This window comes from Mobula hypostoma, chromosome 12, assembly GCF_963921235.1.
Source record: "Mobula hypostoma chromosome 12, sMobHyp1.1, whole genome shotgun sequence".
Classification (NCBI taxonomy): Eukaryota; Metazoa; Chordata; class Chondrichthyes; order Myliobatiformes; family Myliobatidae; genus Mobula; species Mobula hypostoma.
In genome coordinates, this window is record NC_086108.1 from 42,199,672 (window position 1) to 42,217,449 (window position 17,778).

Genomic DNA, 17,778 nt, shown 5'->3' on the forward strand with positions numbered 1-17,778 from the left:
TTTTAATACACTGTAAGTAAAATTAAGTTGGAATAATATCTGATACATTGATCACATTTGTAACTTTTGTATTCATAGAAAAGAGAAAATAGCTCATCTGGAACAAATAGGGCAGTTTATAATGTGGTGTCATTGCAATTACTGGGTATTAGCAATTGTTTCTTGTCATAGTTAGTCCCGTTTGAATGCAATTTTATTCTTCCATTATGTTAAGCTTCTGTATAGTTGGTTTTGGCTAACTTTCAACCTTATTGTATTTCTACATAAGGTACTGTATTTATTTTAGTTTTCAAAGTTTGCTGATGGACTTCACTTTCCCAAGACAGATTTATAAAATTATTTATTCTGTTTCAAATAATTTTCAAACTCTAATGGGACTGAATTTTTCTATTCCTTATATTGGGCCTGAATCTACTGGGAAGGGTAGTAGTTCAGTTTAGAACTGCTTGCATTTCTCCACCCACTTCCCTTTCCCTCTCCCCATCCTCTTAAGTTTCGGGAAGTTCAAATCTCAGCTCAAGCACGAAAATGCAGAGCTTGCTGGCTATTCTATACTGGGGCTTTAGCCAACTGCAATGCAGTGTGAGAGAGCTCAACTTCCTGCAATATCTGATAGTTACTGTGTGGAATTTTCCTACTGAACTTGTGCCAGATTAGATTTGCCACAGGGAACATCAAGTCATTCATTATGATGCAGAGGGTAAGAATTTGGCTTGATAATTTCGTGGATTAATTGAGTTTGTTTTCAATTGTTTAAGAGCATTATAAATATTTTAATTTGTATTTTTCTTAAACTGTTCAATAATTTAATTAAGTTTTAAATCAGCTTTCGATGCCCAGAATTTTCAGAAGCATTCATTATCTTCAACAGGTTTGGAAGTCGATTAAGCCTGAGTGTATGGTTACCTGGTGGTCTTACATTTGTTCTGGACTTCTTGTATGATGGCATTGGGTTGACTTATGTAGCATTTGACCCAGCAGTTCTGTAGAGGGTGCTGTTACTGAATGAAGTGCTTTAGGAAAATACCATGTCCAAAGCAGAAGTGTGGAAGAGTTTCACCAAATAGAGTGGGAATTTGTTATTTTAGGAAAAAACTGGAATTATTTTCAAATTAATTGAAATGAGGAGATTTGAAAAAGTCTTAAGTTTATAAATATTTTTGTCAGTAAATGTCAAAAAATTTCTTCTTCCCAGTGATTGTAAATGCTGGATGTTCTTGACATTTAAAACTTTAAATAATTTAAATGGTTAAAGAGTTTTTAAGTAAAAAACACAGATCAAAACATTGTTGGATCAGAGAAAATAACATGCTTTCCAGCTTTTTTGAGTTCTTTACGCAAATAACTGATATATGTCTTTGTTTTTATTATTAAGATCATGTACCAGAGGAACTTAGAGAGCCATTTTACACAGACCAGTATGAACAGGAACACATTAAGCCACCTGTTGTCAACCTGCTTCTTTCTGCTGAGTTGTATTGCCGTGCTGGGAGTCTGATCTTGAAAAGTGATGCTGCCAAACCACTACTAGGTCATGACGCAGTTGTACAGGCGCTTGCACAGAAGGGTCTTTATGTCACAGAGCAGGAGAAACTAGTGACAGAGAGAGATCTTCGCAAGAAACCTATTCAGATGGTGAGTATTTGAAAGAGATCAAATTGACTTTGAGTTGTTATGACACAAGTGTACTTTTTTCTTATACTATTCGTTATCTAAATTTGTCTTCAGAACTAAGATCTGTATGGAAAATGTTATACAGGATTTGAAGCTATGGCTTATTGTATTGCATGAAATTAGTTTATTCCATTTGGTTTTGTTTGTATTGTTGAACAAAATGGATGATTTATTCATGTGCATGAAATTAGATTTATGTAGTTGTGGTTTTAAGATTCATGCAGAGGCAGAAAGGTTAAGGCAATGGAGATGCACTTCAATTATGATGGTGCCAGTGAAAGAAACTGCATGTGGAAAAATAATTATTTTAACGCTTTTACTGACAAAGGGTTTTTGTTTTCAACCACATGAATGAACCATATTGCTATACTCTATATTCCACCTGGTCCTCTACCTTTGGCAGAAACCCAGAGTTGAGGAAGGGCCTTCCAAAGCTTTAGGCTAATTCAGGAGAGAAGGTGGTAAAATAGTTTTGCCGTCCTTCATTCTTGTTTTAAGTTTCTTCATGGCTTAACCATCCTGTGATTTCTTCAGGCCCTCTCTTGCTTCAGGGTATTTTATTTATGCAGTTCCGTTCACTTAAGTATCCTTAATTTTAATCACTTCATGTGGGAGCTGTGCCTTCAGCTGCCAGGGCCCAATTCAGATGCCCTATACTATGATCCTTAAAATGTATCAATCTCCAATCTGCCCCAAGTGGATTGGAATCAAATTCTGCTTGATAACAGTCTTGACAAATGGCTCAAGATGTGCAATTACATTCAAGATGTTGCACCATGCTTTTATTAACACCTATGAAACTGATAGTTGCATGCTAGAGATGTAAATTCCCTATTCAGCAGAACTCAGTCTGGGTTCTGTTTGGAGATCCAGAGATTTCAGTTTAGCCTTGATTCAATTGTAAATGAAAGAATTCACTTCCGAGGTGATGTAACAGTAAGGCCGTAAGGTGTTAAGGACTCCTAAAAATAAAGTCAGTGTATTAAAGGATGATATCTGGGTGTGGGAGTGTTTTTGTTCAAAGTCAGTCATTTCAGCCCAAGATGTTTTTAAAACAGTATCCCAGGCCCAATTATCATCAGTTGCTTCATCAACTCTTTTAACATAAGGTCAGACCATTTTAAGCTCCCCCCCATAATGAAATCTAGCGAGATCTGGATAAGTTTCAGGCTTGGGCAATAAATGAAAAGACATTGTTACAAAAGAATTAGACGTGACTATTTAAATAATCATCTCCAACAGTGTTCAGTAACATAATCACCACCAAGTCTTCCATTATTAGCCTTCAGGTGCCATCATTTAATTAAAATTTAGCCATTGGACTGCAGATGTAACTGAACTTGAACTTCTACAAATCAAACTGAAAATAGTTGAAAGTTTCATTTATTTCTTTTATACACAATATTTATAAATAAATGCATTACAAGATGTTATTTGGTTTATAATATGTTTTATATACACCTATTTTGTGGTGTATTGATTCTTTGTGAATGCCTCTGTGAATCAAGCCTCCTTTGTCAGAAGTGTCATATAGCAATAGAAGATTCATACACTTTTACAATATTTGTGTTTGTGAAATTGTTTTCTGGTTTGTGAAATAATGAGGTTGCATTTGGCTTATGATATGGTAACATTGAGTGTACTAGGAAGGAATGGATCATGAAAGATTCATCTCCTGAAACATAAAGGGATTAACATTTTATTTGCTGGATTGATTTTTGTTGTCTGTGACTAGAATATACCCCAAATAGAAAGCAATTTTGTCTTGCCATTGTTTCATGGATTCTTATTGATTCTTTCATTCAACAGAATTAAAGACTTGAGCACAAAAATCAAGTCAGGCACAGCTTAATTCAATCAAATGATATTCTTTTCTATGCCACTTTAACTAAAATGCCGAAACCGATGTTAAAATAGGGAACAACATCTTATATAAGTGAATTGTTATCTGTTAACTTAGCAAACAGTAATTTCTGTAACTTCATAGAGCCAACACACTAGAGGTGAAGCCGATTAAATCCATGAAGATTGTTAATAATAGTGGTCCACTTTATACCTTTCTCTTCCTTTTTGTATACCTTTCAAGTGCTATTTTAAGAATATAATTGAATCTGCTTTCACCCATATTTGTCTTATCCCGTGGCGTCGGGTCTCAGCAGTAGTTATAGGTGACCAAACACAGCATTGGTGACAAGGTGTTGTTTTGTATTGACGTGACAATTTCAGAAGACTTGCATGCAATTCTGCAACAGCAGCAAGCTCAATTTGAGGCTGCCCAGCTGGAGGAATTGAAACCCTGACCATTCTGTTATCGGTGAGTCCAACAACATCGGTGTCTAACACTGAGCAGAACTTGTGTGAGTCAGTGATGCATCCATGACCAATTTCCAGTTTGATGCTGCATTGGGAGTTATGTTTGAATCATGGTTCAAACATTACGAAGATATATTCCAGGTCGAATTTGGCAATAAAGATGGCTCATGGAAGACACACACTTTACTCCGAAAACTGGGTATTGCTGGACATGAGCATTATTTCAAATTCATTCTAGCTGGGAAACCGCCTAACCTTTCATTTGGCGAAACTGTCCAATAACTCAGAAGCATTTTTGGAGAGCGGTCGTCTCTCTTCAGTGTTCACTACCACTGCCTGAAACTCATCAAAAAAGATAGTGATGACTTCATCACAGATGTGTACTGGTGCCATCAATCACAAATGTGAAAAGTTCAAGCTGGGTAACATGATGGAATTACAGTTTAAGTGTCTGATTGTTTTCTTTGTGTGGACTTCAGGCACCTGGTGATGCAGAAATATGCAAGTCCCTGATATGTCTCTGCAAGCTGATACTCAGGAATGTCAGCATTCGATCAACTTGAAGCAAGATTCCAACCTGGTCGAACAGAATCATGTCAATGCTGATTCCGATGATCCAGACATCATCACTCAGCAGGTCTCCAAGCGGACAAACACAGCTTGTTGGAATTGCAGTTCATGGCATTTTTCAGGAAGCAGCCAATACAAGAAGCATTTTTACAGCAAATGCCGATGGTTACCAAGAAGGCTTTTGCCATCCTTCACTGTCTTCTAGGTCAGTGAAACACAAGGACAAGAAATTTTAAAAGCCATCAAAATCTACAAGGAATTTAATGGTCACAATCAGAGTTGACTTAATCCCCCCAGGAGAAGTTACATCAACTATTTATCAACAGTTAATTGGTCAAGCTACAACCTGATATAGTGTCAGACATCACCATTATTTCCAAACGCACGTGTTGGGCAGTAGGGTCCCCACCAGTCAAATCAGAATCAGGTTTATTATCACTGGCATGTGACATGAAATTTGTTAACTTAGCAGCTGCAGTTCAATGCAATACATAATCTAGCAGAAATAGAGGAAAAAATAATAATAAATAAAATAAAACAATAAATAAACAAGTAAATCAACTATGTATATTGAATAGATTATTAAAAAAATGTGCAAAAACAGAAATACTGTATATTAAAAAAAGTGAGGTAGTGTCCAAAGCTTCAAAGTCCATTTAGGAATCGGGTGGCAGAGGGAAAGAAGCTGTTCCTGAATCACTGAGTGTGTGCCTTCAGGCTTCTGTATCTCCTACCTCATGGTAACAGTGAGAAAAGTGTATGCCCTGGGTGCTAGAGGTCTTTAATAATGGACGCTGCCTTTCTGAGACATCACTTCCTAAGGATGTCCTGGGTACGTTGCAGGCTAGTACCCAAGATGGAGCTGACTAGATTTACAATTTTCTGCAACTTCTTTCCGTCCTGTGCAGTAGCCCCTCAATACCAGACAGTAATACAGCCTGTCAGAATGCTCTCCATGGTGCAACTATAGAAGTTTGTGATTAACTCATCACACCACCTACAATGCATCAGTGGAACACTCCAGCTGATTGGCCAGTTGCATTGTATGGTGAAGCTGAAGAGTAACCAAGTCAATGGTGTGTGTTACCTAATGGACCAGCCAGATCTGAATGTCCTTGGTATTGACTGGATGGACAAGTTTGATCCCTGGAGCATTATTCTGGATGAGGTCTGTACGAAGATATTGGTCATTTAGATCATGTCATTCAATGCCGTGCTACCATCAATACGTGAGACAGTACAACAATTACAACAGCACTATGCAGCAGTGTTTCAAGAAGGTTTTGATTGCTGTACCAAACTGCAAGCAGAACTCCAAGTCTGTTCAGACACAAAGCCAATCTTCTGTCCCAAAAGACCAGTACCATATGCAGCCTTACCAATCATGGTGCACGAGCTGGACCGCCTGCAACAAGCTGGTGTGATCAAAGCTGTCAGCTACTCATGTTGGGCAGCTCCAATAGTTATTATAAAGAAAGCCAACAGTACGGTGAGGTTGTGTGCAGGCTTCTCAACTGGTCCTAGTGTGGCTCTGGAGACACAGCAGTACCCATTACTGGTGCTGGCAGATGTCTTTGCCAAACTGAATGGTGGTGGCTATTTTGTGAAGTTGGACTTGGCTGAAGCCTACCTCCAGGTAGAAGTGGGGAAAATTCACAGGAGCTTCTCACCATTACAAGACATAATTGGTGTATTTAATCCTCCTTTTGCCTTTTTGGGTAAGGCCAGCTCCTTCAATTTTCAAACAGCTTATGGACAGTGTTGCTGCTGACCTCCACAATTTCATTGTGGGGGGCACGGATCAGGCAGATCTAAGCAATGCCTGGACTACACTTTGAACAAACTGCAAAAGTTTGGATTGTGTCTTCAGGCAGAAAAATGCAGCCTCCTGATGTCTTCAATCAAGTACCTGGATTCAAGTACCCGGTCATCACCCAGAACCCGAAAACATCCCTGCTATCTTAAAGATGTCTCCACCATCAGATGTCAGCACTTTATGATCATTTTTGAACACCATCAGCCATTATTCAGCATTTCTCCCAGCAATGCACCAGCCATGTGGAAATTGTCCATACAATGCCAAGAGTCTTTTGATCAGGTGACGAATATGCTGTCATCCAACCTTTTGGTGCATTTTAACCCAGAGTTGTCAATCGTTGTCAGGACAGATGCATCCAGCTACAGGGTGGGAGCTGTCATATCCCGTATCTTTCCTGATGGTTCCAATAAAACTGTTATGCATGCAGCCAGATCACTGACTACAGCAGAAAGGAACTATGGACAAATTGAGGGGGATGCCTTGGGAATCATCTTTGCTCTGAAGAACTTTCAAAAGATGTTTTATGGCAGACACTTCATTCTGTTTACTGATCACAAGCTACTGTTGTCCATTTTCGGGTCTAAGAAAGACATCCTTCTGTATTCAGTTAACCATTTGCAAGGGTGGGCAATGATGGAATTGGCCTAAAGTGTTGAAATCAAGTACACATCAACCCAGGAACTTGGTCAGGCAGCTGCCCTCTCCAGACTTACAAATCAGCATAAAAACCCTGGCAAGAAGCTTTGTGTACTACCTGGGTGTAGATGAAGATATCACAGCCATATGCAATCGGTGTACTTAGTGCTCTATGGCAGCAAAGAATCCAAGTAGAACCACTCCACAGCCATGGCGTCAAGCTACCAGATCTTGGAATTGAGTACATATTGCCTCCATTGGTCCAATCGTGGGTCTACCTACCTTGTCCTGGTTGACACCTATTCCGAATGGCCAGAAATATTATCTATGGTCAACATTGACAGAGGCTACCTTTCAACAGCTGCTGCAGATCTTCAGTTGCTTTGGGAGGTCAGAAACACTTGTTTCTGCCAATGGCACTCAATTCAATTCACAGCAGTTTGCTGCATTCTGCTAGAATAGTGGGATTATCCGCATTCACTCACCCCCATATCATCCACAGTCCATAGGCCAAGCAGAGAGGTTTGTAGATACCTTCAAACTGTCGCTTCCAAAATCAAGAGGGGAAGGCTGTCAACATATTTCTGCCGACATATTGAATTACACTGCATACAGGCCTCGAGGGGAAGTCAGCAGCTGAAGCACTTTTGGGAAGAAAACTGCACACAGTGTTGGATGCAGTGCTACCACAGCATCCAACATCTGAGGCAGCAGGTGGTCAGGTGCATAAAGGTGGCCACACAGACCTTGGTCAACGGGAGAAGTCATTCAAGCCTGGAGCTGCAGCATGAGTCAGACAGTATCGCAATGGGCAACACTCCTGGGTACCAGGTCAGATTGGCAAATGAACGGGGAAAGTGCTCTACGAAGTTATCGTAGACAGATATCGGTGGCATTGCCACATCAACCAGTTGTAACCACTGGTGCCGAAGGCACAACAAGTTTTTCAGACATATCATCAAACACAGAGCTGGACCTTCATCTACTGCAGGAAGGGTTTGATTTACCCCAGCTGAACTGATCACCAGCCACAGCACAGTCGCAAGCAACATTGCAACAAGAAAGTGACAACCTGCAACTACTAAGAAGATCTGATCACTAGCATAAGCCGGTTGTTCCTATCCATTTTATCCCTCAGCTCAAATCCTACAGGTAATCGTCTTCAAGAGGGTGGTGTTAGGGTGAGCCAGATCAACTAACACCTATTGGTCAGAGACAACCAATCTCAGACTGACTTTCACCGATTGGTTATTGTTCGTATCAACATTTTGAATGCTCTTGGGTAAACCATTTAAATAGTCGCGCTTTGGAATATACTGTTGAGTTCTGGGTTTTGAGATTTTTGTGGCTTTACTGAATAAAGGTTATTTCATGTTCCGGCTTTGTTCTGTTATCTAGCTTCAGGTCTCATAAGTTGTTATAGGAAAGTGAACACAACATATAATTAGTTTTGTTAGCATAGATTCATTTGCTGTCTGTGAATACAGGTACTCATGAGGGTGACCTCATGCCTTACCTCAAGCATTTTTTGAATGACCTTTTATCTTTATGCATGTCCATGTTGAGAAGCCAACCTTGCCTATTTAAACTGATCAGTTTCCAGGCCACTTGTCAAATGCACTGTCTTGGTTTTCACATCAGCGCCTTGTGATTCCAAAGCTGTTCACTCAATGTGTCAGTTCATTCGTTCGAAGTATTTGTTAGCCAATATCATTTCCTTTTAAGTATTTAAACATGTATGCGTAAAAGTACCTGTTAATGTTTTTAAAACATTAGTCATATTTTTATTTAATTGGGCAGAATATCGGTTACAAAAGAGATCTTTTGTATTTCATGGGTACTCCATGCCTTTATCCCTCATGGACAATGTACTGAGGCCAGCTGCCTTATTCCGTGAGATTGCCTCTAAATATTATGTACACTTTGTGAATAGCTGATAAGTATCAAAGTGTTCAAGTGGAACTGTGCTTTACATATAATGTGAGGCTGAGACAGTGTTACTAATGGTGAACCTATTCATTAGTAGCAAATGCAATGGAAATCAAAAATGGGGAATAAAGGACTATTGAAGCCAATTAAAAAGCAACTGATACAAATCAAGTGAATAAATACTTGAAGGGAAAATAAAACAGCATGAACTGGTTGGACAGCTTTACCAAGGAACCGGCAGAAATATCATTTGAGAACCTGAAGCAAGAAAATGTGCTTTGCACATTTTTAAAATTAAAGTCATCCTTGCAAGCATTCCTGGCCTGAAGCTGGAATGTGGCATTGTTTTCACTTGTAATGCAAACTGCTGATTGAGCTGTTTGAATGAACTGATTTATGGCTGCCGTGCATACATACCATGGATCATAAATGTGCAATAAAACCTTTTTTTTCCCAAAGCATTTTAGGTTAAAGGTAACTGATCAGGGTGCTGGGGTTGGAAAGGTGAATCGTGTCTGGTTAAACCATTGGCAGCTGGTAAAATATTCATTCTTGGGAATTGGGCAGCCCCAGGAGAGGCAGCATTCACTTTCCATCCCTCATCACAGTCTGTGTGCCGCAGCACTTCTGATGAACAGGAGCATGAATGACTTTGAGGAAGAGATTAAAAGACTTTCGTGCCCCTTGCTTTTCTAAATAGAAGAGGTCGTGAACTTGAAAGGTGTCTTGGCTGTCTTCTGCTGTGCATCCCATGGGGGGAGAAAATTGGTATTTTTCAGAGAAAGCACACGTTTTTTATCATTCTTGGGATAAGGCGTCAAAAGGTGGTTGAGTTTTCTTCTTGATCTGTTGCAGTCCATGTGGTGAGGATGTTCTGAGAATACTATGGGTAGGTAACCTTAAGGTATTGGTGTAGTAACATAGAAGGACGACTGTTACGTGTCTTCTGATTAACATGAAGATGATTACAGTATGACATTCGGCCAACACATTTTGAAACAACACCACAGCAGCCATTCAGCCCATTGGGATTTGCTGGCTGCTTGGCAGAGCTGTCCAGTTGGATCCATGATGTTTTGTTCCCCCATCAGGGAGTTATCCAATTCACTTGTCTTGGTTATTTTTGAATTAACTTTAGCAGTCGTTTGTTTCTTACTTTAGACCTATTGTGTCTGCTACTTTATCAAGAGTCTTGTATCCTTGAGCATCTTTTCTTGTTTGCACCCTACGTTTTTAATACAGTCGATTCTGGTTAATTGAGACACATCGGGACCAGTATATTTTGGCCCAATTAAGCAGTTGCCTCAATTAGCCAGTTTCATGGAAATAGTTAAAAGGGTATAAAACAAACAGGGTAACAAATTATGTATTTATAAAAACTTGGTTCGTTCCTAATAATTATCAATAGAGGAATTCATTCAGTGTACACTACCGCGGTTCTTTTGATTGACTATAAATGAACAAAAGCAGTGCAGACACCCAGTACAGATGATGGATTGCCTTCATACAATGCCTTCAATGATTGCATCCTCCAAATCTTCTTCATTTTCATCGTAACATTCAAATTGATTGTCGATACCTTTAAGTTCTTAATAGTTCCGAACTTGATGAAATGGTGAAATCGTTTCATTTTCACTCCTGGCCTTTTTTAACTTTTCCAAACCTGAATGCTTGAAACCGCAATGAGAAAAACAGTTCTGATTTGTCTCGCTGCTTATTTCGTGCCAATTATGAGACAGAAGTCACTGATTTTTGAACAGAATTACACACAACTGATGCTATTTAACAACTGTTTGCTCGAGCACCGTGTAGTGTCTAATGGTCACAGAAGTGCACATGACTGACACTAGATAGAAACTGTAGAGCAAATGTGCCCTGCCCTAATTAAGTGGAACGATGTCCCAAATAAAGGAAGGGTATCCGGGTAATTTTTTCGCTTAGCTTTTGTTCTCAAAGAGTTGTCATAAATATTCAGCTACCCTGATTAACTGATAGCCTAGTTAACCAGAATCCGCTGTGGAATTTTGAAGGAATGGTGGCTTTTATGTACTTCCCCCTTTCCCCACTCAGTCCATCATGAGAAGGTAATTACTCAGTGAACTATCTCATTTTTCCCAAGTTTATATTTTGGATAGTGGACAGCATTGCTAAAGCCACTATTTATTGGCCATTCCTAATTGCGCCTGAGAAAATCTTGGTGAGTTGCCTCTTGAACCATTGCTGTTCAACACAAAAGGATATTCTAACACTGGGGACAATCCAAAGGAGGTGAACTAAATTAGTTCCTGATGTAAGAGGATTGCCTTACACCAGTGGATGAAGGAATTTCATACCAACACTGAGGATCACTTGTTTGATCATCAATCTCTTTTACATCTAAATTTGCTTATTCTGACTCAGAAGAAAGCCATTTATTTTCTTTCAATGATACAGCGTCAAGTAGGCCCTTCTGGCCCTTCGCACCATGCTACCCCAGCAACCCCTGACAAACCCGGTTAATCTACCTGGTGTGTCTCTGGACTGTGGGAGGAAACCAGAGCACCCGGGGGAACCCACGTGTGCCACGGGAAGGATGTACAGCGACTCCTCTCAGAGTGATGCCGGAATTGAACTCCAGAACGACCGGAGTTGTAATAAAGATAATCACTAAGCTACCACGGCACCCATTTGGCCCATTGGTCTTTGCCTGTTCTGAGCGGAGCGCTTCCTTCAGTTCCATTTTGTCTCTCTCTCTCAACTGCCATGGGATCAAGGATGACTTCAGAATCAGGCTTCATACCACTGGCATATGACATGAAATTTGTTGTTTTTAGCAGCAGCAGTAAATTGCAATAGATAATTTAAAAAATATAAATGATAATAAGAAATTTACAGTAGGTTCTCTTTACTTGAGACACATCAGGACCAGTACATTTTGGCCCAATTACGCGGCTGCCCCAATTAGCCAAAGTTTCATGGAAGTAGTTAAAAAGGCATAAAAAAAGACCAACTACCATTTAATTGGGTAACAAGTTATGTATTTAAATGAAATACAGAACAAATTAGAACATTGCCAATGCTACTGGTGGTTATGTGTAGAATCCGATGATGAAAGGAAATCTGTGCGGGAGAGTTTTTAAAGTGGAAGAGCCGTTGTACTGGGGCAGTTCTACTTCCCCAACCTCGAAAGTCCAGGTCCAGTGAGACGGGTAGACGTTGCCACTGGGATCTTCCCTGGTTGCAATGGGTGACCATGACTACCTCTGTGCCTTGTCATGCTCTTTGCTCTCCACACAGAACCACCTTCCTGGACATTTGATCTCACTGTGGATCTCTTCCACCCGAGAGCTGACTTCGCGTGCTCGGACCACCACATCCCTATCTCACTGGAGTATGAGGCCAGCTGGCCTGGTTGCTGTTGCATGCAAATGGCTACTTGGTGAGAGCCGAGTGTCTGCTGGGGAATGAAAGTAACATTCAAGATGATTATTGATATCTTAATTCTTCGTAGTCCCTAACTTATTGAAGGAGTGAAAACATTTCATTTTCACTCTCAGTCATTCCAAACATTCCCAACTCTGAATACTTGAAACCATAGTGATCAAAACAGTTCTGAATTGTCTTAATGCTTATTTCTTGCCAACTATCAGTGACAAAAACGACTGCTTTTTGAACACATACACGCACGATTGATGCTCTTTTAAAAACTGTTCACTCTGAGCACAGTGTAGTGTCTAATGGCCACAGCAGGTGCAGGCAATAGATACTATTTAGAAAATGTTTGGTAACTGTCTCCTGCCCCTGTTAGTGGCTTAATGTCCCAAATAAGCTGCTGCCCCAATTAACCAGAATACAAAGCATATATAAAAAATAAATAGTCGTGCAAAAAGAGAGCAAAAAAAAAGCGAGGTAGTGTTCATGGATTTATTATCCGTTCAGAAGTCTGATGGAGAAGGGGAAGAAGCTGTTCGTGAAATGTGTGTCTTCAGGCTCCTGTACTACCACGTCAACGGTAGCAGTGAGATGAGGGCACGGCCTGTATGATGAGAGTCCTTAATAATGGATGCCGCCTTTTTCGAAGCATCGCCTTTTGAAGTTGCCCTCGATGCTGGGGAGGCTAGTGTCCATGATGGAGCTGGCTGTTTACAGCTTTCTGTAGCTTTTTCTGATCCTTTGCGGTGACCCCTCCGTACCAGATAGCGATGTACATAGTTAGAGTGCTCCCCCTTGGTATGTTTGTAGAAATTTGCGTGAGTTTTTGGTGACATACTAAGTCTCCTCAAATTCCCAATGAAATATAGCTGCTGTTGTGACTTCCTTGTAATTGGATCGATTATATTGGGCCCAGGATCCATCTTCGGAGATGTTGACAGCCAGGATCCTTTCCACTGCTGATCCTTTGATGAGGACTGGTGTGTGCTCCCTCAACTTTCCCGTCCTGAATTCCACGAAGTTCTAAATTTATTATAAAAGTATGTATACAGTGTACAACCTTGAGATTTGTCTTCTTGCAGGCAGCCACAAAACAAAAAAAATGCAATAGAACCCATTTAAAGAAAAAACCCACACAACAAAACCATCAAGCACCCAATGTGTGAAAGAAAAGAACAAATTCCGCAAACAGTAAAAACTAAATGAATGCCATTAACTGCAGAAACCCCAGACTCGAGTCCGTAGCTGTGGAGCCACTGAGGCAAGTGAAGCTGGTCCAGCAGCCCGATGGCTACAGGTCGTAGCCACTGAGCGCTGTGCTGATGGTTGCAGGCCATAGCTGCAGAGTAGGTTCAGCACTGAAGCATCTTGATCAAATTGCGCAAATAGTAAAAAAGAATTAAACAAAAGCACAAGGAACATGAACTGCAGAGCCCCTGATAGTGAAGCCACAGGTGCGGAGCACATTCAGCGCTGAGGTGAGCAAAGCCCATCGAGTGGCCCGATGGATGCAGAGCACAGTTGCCCCGGAACCTGGTGGCGTTGGACCCAAGACTTCGGCGCCTTCCGTCCGCAAGCAGCGACAAGAAGAGACCAGTCAAACACGGACAGGCAGCGCTGAACACCTGTTCATTTCCGCTCTCGTCCTCGCCAATTTTAATCTTGCTTGACACTTTAATTGGCATGGAGTAATGGCGCTGTTAGGAATCGATGCAGCATGCACCCTCAGCGGTGGCCATAGCTGCACTCATGCATCCTGCCAAGAATACTGTACACTATGGAGACACAAGAGACTGATGAGGCTGGACTGCAGGAGCAAGGCAGAAGATGCTGGAGGAACTCAGTGGGTTAGGCAACATCTGTGCATGGAAATAAACAGTCTGGATTAAGTTGGTGGTGAGCTGCTGTCTTGAAATGCTTCAGTCCTTGAGCTGTAGGTAGCCCCATCATGCTGTTAGGGACAGAGTTCCAGGGTTTTGACCCAGTGACAGTGAAGAAACAGTAATATGTTTCCAAGTTGGATGGGTGTGTGGCTTGGACCACAACTTCCAGGCGGTGGTGATGTTCCCTTGCATTAGTTACCCTTGTCCTTCAAACTGGTAAAGGTCATGGATTTGGAAATGCTGGTGCTTCAAAGTTATTATTCAAATAACAAAAATAATTATCACCTATCCCTAATAATGTGAATGCATCTACATCAGGTGGTTTATCTTGAGCTTTCAGGAATATTTGCCTTCGGGCTTAATTTGCTTCTGTTCTCCCCGCTTTTTGTGGTATTTTTTTTTAAAACATCCCCCAGCAGCTACTGCTGCAATAACTGGCACTCAGGAGCTTTTCCTGCTGGATGATGAACAGACAGGTCCATCATTCTGTCTCCCAACTGGCCTATACCCAATCCAGCAGGATCTTCACTAAGTTCAATAAATGAGTGTACTCCCCTGCCCCAAGTCCTTACATCATTCGTAGATCCCCAACTCCTTGTGATCCAGTGCTGGCATATGTTGGTATGTACCTGGAGGTTGGATATTTAGGAGTTGGAAAGAGGTGAATGGGGACTAAACCACTGCTGGAGACTTTTCCTGGGAAGGAGTGGTCTGTGACAACCTGGGGAGAGAAAACTGCAGTGTGCAGTTGGTAAGTATGACTGGCTTGTCAGTTATTGCGATATCTGCCCAATTAGTATTCTCAGGACAGCGAAAGTCATTGCATAAGCAATGTCATTCCAGGTACCAAACAGCTACTTAACTTGAAGGGTACCTCATTCATATTCTGTGTTATATTGGAACAATGTGATTATTTATCCAATGCCTTGGCCACTAACATTCTGTTGACATTAGCTGTTTCATCTTCAGAGAGAGGTGTAATCAGTCAGTTCTTTTAATGTTTCAGCACCTATAACCTTCCCACAGACTTCATAGTTCAAAGTAAATTTATTATCCAAGTTCATATATGTCACCCCATACAACCCTGAGATTCATTTTCCTGTGGGCATATTCAACAAATTCAATAACCGTAATAGAAATGATGGAAGTGCACCAACTGGGCGTATAACCAGTGTGCAAAAGACCACAAACTGTGCAAATACAAAAAGAAAGAAAAAACAAACAAACAAACAAACAAATAAATAAATAAATACGTACATATGTAAGCAAGCAAGCAATATGGAGAACATGAGATGAAGAGTCCTTGAAAGTGAGTCCATAGGTCGTAGGAAAATTCCAGTGATGGGCAAGTGAAGTTATCTTCTGATATATTTTAAATGTTGTTTTTGAAATAGCATTCATTGCAGAGAGAAAAATGAGCAACCAGGATTCTGGTTTTGAAGAAAAAGTGTCAGTGTACAAATGAAAATGAGCTAAGGAGTTTAATAATAGCTGCCAAAAGTGAATAACCATGAACAGTTGGTATCACCTAAAAGCCAACACGATTATAACTTCATGGTAGCATATCATCCTTTGGACGAAATAGCTCAGTACAGGGAACAATACAGGCTTGTAGGAATGTTCAGGGGTATGCACAATCATTTGAATACTTTTACAACTATCGTGTAATGCTGAAAAAGCTTGGCCTGGGCTGCAGTTTGGTTGATAAAATTCTCTCTTCAGTTCAATGATGGAGGGTTCAAAGCTCCCTCTAGAGTTTTGAGTTCAAAAATGATTAAACTGAGGGCCCATCTGCTCTCTTGGGCAGTGCAATTTTGTTTAAAAAAAAGCAAAATGCTGTTATCTCTGGTGTCTTAGCAGCTGTTTTAAAGTCTGTCTTTAATTCATTCTTTTTAGTGTATTGTATTTGGGGAGAACATTCAGTAAAGTTGCCTTGGCTGTTTTGTTGCAGCTGAAGGAGATGAAACTACAGTGACCTTGTAGAGTGATTGAATCTGCACTTTGCAGTACAAATGCTGAATACAGTTGTACTTTTGTGTTTATACATACCTGGAAAATCTGGACCACGGTTAAAATTTTCTTTTAGAATTATGGCCTCCATATTTTCAGTGTTGTGAAAATAATACTGACATTTCTATTTCTTCCAAATTTTGATTGCTTGTCAAATTGTTGTGAAGTCAAATACTGGTGTAGAATACTAAGCTGTTGCAGAGCACACCGAGCGGTATGGAATGCATGTTGGATAAGTACTTTTATTCTTAATTTATGTGGTAAGATTTCCAAAAATATGTTGCACATCCAGTTATTCAGTGCCTTTACAATCTAAGGGTTATTTAGGTAGCATTCATTCAATGTGTTAAACGATGTATTGGTCGAAGATACCATTTTCCCAATCGATCAAAGGTTGGTTTATGGTTGTTGATTGTTGACCAGATGCACTGTCCTGATCACTTGCTTCAATTTGGCATGGATGCGGCTCACGATGCTTTGGTGATTTTATTACATCATTTGATTCCTTTTGTTGCAGGCAGCTAAGTGTTTTGATATCCTGATGGGGAAGGGAGTAAGTCTTGAATGAGTATTGGAGACAAAGGAGAACAAAACTGCAAACTTGGCATTTTGTAAACAATTTTACCTCTGTCATCCCACTGCCAGCATCTTTATATCCACTTTCAGGGTGCCACAGAAAGTTGAAATGGCTGACTTCAAGTGAATCTGGAAGCTCTTTGCCAGAGCTGGTGCCATTAATTTGCAGTGTTATACAGGTCCAGAAAAACTTGATTAATTCTTTACTGTTCACTTTTTTTTTGATGGTAATGAAGGGTATAAGTTTGTTTTAATGCAGGTACTGAGTGTGCTAGTGCCAGTGGTATTTGACACCATTGACATAGAAAGGGCTATAACTCAGAGTGGAGGCTCTTCTCTAAGAATAGAGGTTGAATGAATTGGGAGAAGATGAGAGAGCAACGCCACAAGATAGTGAGGGAGAGTGTGATAGACCAGAGCAGAAATGCAAGTCAAAATATGCAAAGCAGAGCATATCCAGAGTGGTAATTAACTGTAAAAAAAAAATGAAAGCTAAATATTCTTTATTTTAATACACCTAGTATTTGCAACAAAACAGAAGAGTTGACAGCACAAGTAGTAACATATGAATATGATGGAGAAGACATGGTTATAGTGTGAGCAGGTGCAGTATATTCTAGGTTATATACTATTTCTAAAGGACAGCCAAAGGGAGAGGAAGTTAGGGTGAATATGGTAGTTACAGAAATGCACCTGAGCAGTGCTAAGAAATACTAAAATGGAAGTGTCTCAATAAATAAATAAATAAACACATACATACATACATACATACATAAATAAAATAGGTCTGTGTTAACATCATGAATAGTAGGGAAGGAAGACGCAGCTGGGAGCAGTCTATAGACTTCCCAGAATTTGATGTCTCAGTTAGTCAGAGAATAAATGGGGAAATGCCTGGGTCATTTTGAATTGCAGTGAACTGAAGTTATCATGGGAGGTTCCAAACTGATTGGATAA

General features: G+C 40.3%; 1 protein-coding gene across 3 annotated transcripts in view; it reads left to right on the forward strand.

The window, feature by feature from the left end:
- camsap2a (calmodulin regulated spectrin-associated protein family, member 2a) overlaps window positions 1-17,778 on the forward strand; it is a 176,099-nt gene that overhangs the window by 11,606 nt on the left and 146,715 nt on the right. For all 3 annotated transcript variants that reach the window (XM_063063903.1, XM_063063904.1, XM_063063905.1), the window contains exon 2: window positions 1,376-1,635. In XM_063063903.1, coding sequence (XP_062919973.1) covers window positions 1,376-1,635 — 260 coding nt within the window. The remainder of the gene's footprint in view (window positions 1-1,375; window positions 1,636-17,778) is intronic.